At 53.2% G+C, this 2,767-nt stretch overlaps 1 protein-coding gene across 1 annotated transcript; it reads right to left on the bottom strand.

The window, feature by feature from the left end:
• Positions 1–705: 705 nt before the first annotated feature.
• Positions 706–2,384, bottom strand: LOC112079791 (neurogenic differentiation factor 6-B-like). The gene is made up of 2 exons (XM_024145629.2): positions 2,191–2,384; positions 706–1,880 (listed from the first exon to the last, which is right to left on the bottom strand). The coding sequence occupies exon 2, from the start codon at positions 1,873–1,875 to the stop codon at positions 706–708; it is 1,170 nt and encodes a 389-aa protein (XP_024001397.1). The 5' UTR covers positions 1,876–1,880; positions 2,191–2,384.
• Positions 2,385–2,767: the final 383 nt, after the last annotated feature.

Genomic DNA, 2,767 nt, shown 5'->3' on the forward strand with positions numbered 1-2,767 from the left:
AATATTTTTACACAACATTTGCAATCAAACCAGTGTCAAATTCCCTGTGACAAACTGCTATATGTTAAGGTCAATAAATAAACAAATAGTTACATAGATAATTCAATACATAGGGAAGAAATTCATAAATTCATAAACTCATCAATCAATAAATTGCATTTTAAACACTTGCATTGGCGCACCGTGCTCCTTCCACTGGTGATCTGTGTGTGTGTGTGTGTGTGTGTGTGTGTGTGTGTGTGTGTGTGTGTGGTGTGTGTGTGTGTGGGTGTGTGGTGTGTGTGTGGAGTGTGTGTGTGTGTGTGTGTGTGTGTGTGTGGTGTGTGTGAATGACTAGTAACAGGGGAATATAACCTTTAAGTGTTCTATTAATATGGCTCTGTCTACTGGCTCTGAGTCCCAGGCCTGCAGCTCTGCTCGGGCTCTCCAGTCCCAGCCTGGTAGCTCTGCCTATGGCTCTGAGTCCCAGCCTGGCAGCTCTGCCTACTGGCTCTGAGTCCCAGCCTGGCAGCTCTGCCTACTGGCCTCTGAGTCCCAGCCTGGTAGCTCTGCCTGCTGGCTCTGAGTCCAGGCCTGGAGCTCTGCCTACTGGCTCTGAGTCCCAGCCTGGTAGCTCTGAGCCTACGGCTCTGAGTCCCACCTGCAGCTCTGCCTGCTGGCTCGAGTACCCGCTGGAAGTCACCATTGTCCACCCTGGAGCTCTGCCTAGCGTGCTTGTGAGTCCCAGCCGGCAGCTCTGCCTGCTGCTCTGAGTCCCAGCCTGGCAGCTCTGCCTACTGGCTCTGAGTCCCAGCCTGGTAGCTCTGCCTGCTGGCTCTGAGTCCCAGCCTTGTAGCTTTGCCCGGCGGACCGAAGGTGTAATTCATAGTGTAACCGGCCCTCTGGCGAGACCCGGTACATGGATGGCGAGCTGAGGGAGCCGTGACCGGGCACAGAACTGTATCTCATCCCATAGTGGCCGCTCTTCCCGTACTCCTCCGGTTCGTCGTGTTTCAGAGAGAATATCCCGTTAAAGTTCAGAGGAGGGCTGATCTGTCCGCCTACGTGTCCCTCTCTTCCTCCCTCAGGAGACGTGTGGTCGTAGTACGGCTCGTACTGGCCACCGTAGCTGTAGTGCCGGCTGTGGTAGGATGGCTTGGCGCTGTCCAGGGTGCTGCAGCCTTGTCCAGGGGCCGTGCCCAGATCTGCCCCGGGGTAGGGGTACATGTTGTCGTAGTGGGCCGTACTACTGGGGTACGTCACCTCTCCGTTGTGGTCCGTGAGGAAGGACCTGGCTTTCAGCTGCAGACAGCCAGCCACCAGGTTGGTCGTGGGCTGGGACAGGCCCTTACACAGAGTTTGAACGAACCCCAGCAGGTCTGGCTTTTTGCCCGCGGACAGAGTCTCCGACAGGGCCCAGATGTAGTTCTTAGCCAGGCGCAGAGTCTCTATCTTGGAGAGCTTCTGGGTCTTGGAGTAGCAGGGCACCACCTTTCGGAGGCTCTCTAACGCATCGTTCAGACCGTGCATCCTGCTGCGCTCGCGGGCGTTTGCCTCATGACGGCGCACCTTGACCCTCTCCTGTCTACCTTTAGTCGACTTCTTTCTCCGTGGTCCTCTCTTTCTGGGGAGGCCGTTTTCATTCTGCTGGTTGTCGTCCTCTCTCTCTTCTTCCTCGTCCTCTCTTTCTGAGATGTCACCCTCCTCCGGGTTCGACGTGACGTCCAGGCTGTGTATCGGGTCTGGCTCCTCCTCGCACTCTCTCTCCGGGTTCGACGTGACGTCCAGGCTGTGTATCGGGTCTGRCTCCAGGTCCGGTAAGCTCCCACGGGGGTAGTTGGCTCCAAACCGGGGCTCATACGTCATGTCTGGTTCTTCATACGGTAGAGTCAACATGATTCCTATAGACCACAACCCCCAGTTAACACACACGCAAGCAACGCAGTCAACACATAAACTATTACAACGCCCACACTATGTAGAGCCTGTCAATGTCAAATGTCCGTGTGCCTCTCCTATATATGGAGAGTCTGGAGAGAGGTTGTGTTGCTCAGTGGTAAAACCAAGGCCAAAGTCACATGCTCCAGCAATCAACGTTTCTGAATAAATGAGTTATACATATATCTATGCTATTTAGTGACTAAAACTATTAACAGAACAACATGCATATGATAGGTGAAACAATCCGTATGCCAAGACAAGTCTCCTCACCTGAATGTATGTTAGCGGGCGGTGTGCATGTTCTCTAGTATCTCCCTTCTCTCTGTTCTGTGCCACCCTCTCCTCTCCTCTCTTCTCCCCTCTCTTCTCTTGCAAACAAAATGACAGAATCATTCCTTTACTGGTGTCTTCCTCTCTCTCCCCCTCACTCACACTCTCTCTCTCCACCTCTCTCTCCTTCTCCCCCCTCCTCTCGCTCTCTCTCTCTCGCTCTCACTCTTTCTTTGAGAAATGACACTCATGCCAACTGCCAGAGCGGGTACCCATGCCATCTGCCGCTGCCATCTCGTGGCAGGGCGTAGTCACGTGGCTCCCGTCCCGTGGGACCTCCATCCCGCGCTGATCATCTGGCATCTTGGTAATGGGCACCGGGAGGCTGACGCTTAACCGTCAAACAGGCAGACCAGGGAAGGATAAGAACTCATATAACTGTCCTCCAGATCAGAAAGATGGAGCGATGCTTTAGGGCTGTTTAAGGTAACATACTGTATCTAGGTTGGCAACAAGTTGGTCCCAAAACACMGTTTTTATATGTATTATTTATCATCAGTAAATCCATGGATAAGAT

This window comes from Salvelinus sp. IW2-2015, unplaced genomic scaffold (genome assembly GCF_002910315.2).
Source record: "Salvelinus sp. IW2-2015 unplaced genomic scaffold, ASM291031v2 Un_scaffold9573, whole genome shotgun sequence".
In the NCBI taxonomy this organism is placed as follows: domain Eukaryota; kingdom Metazoa; phylum Chordata; class Actinopteri; order Salmoniformes; family Salmonidae; genus Salvelinus; species Salvelinus sp. IW2-2015.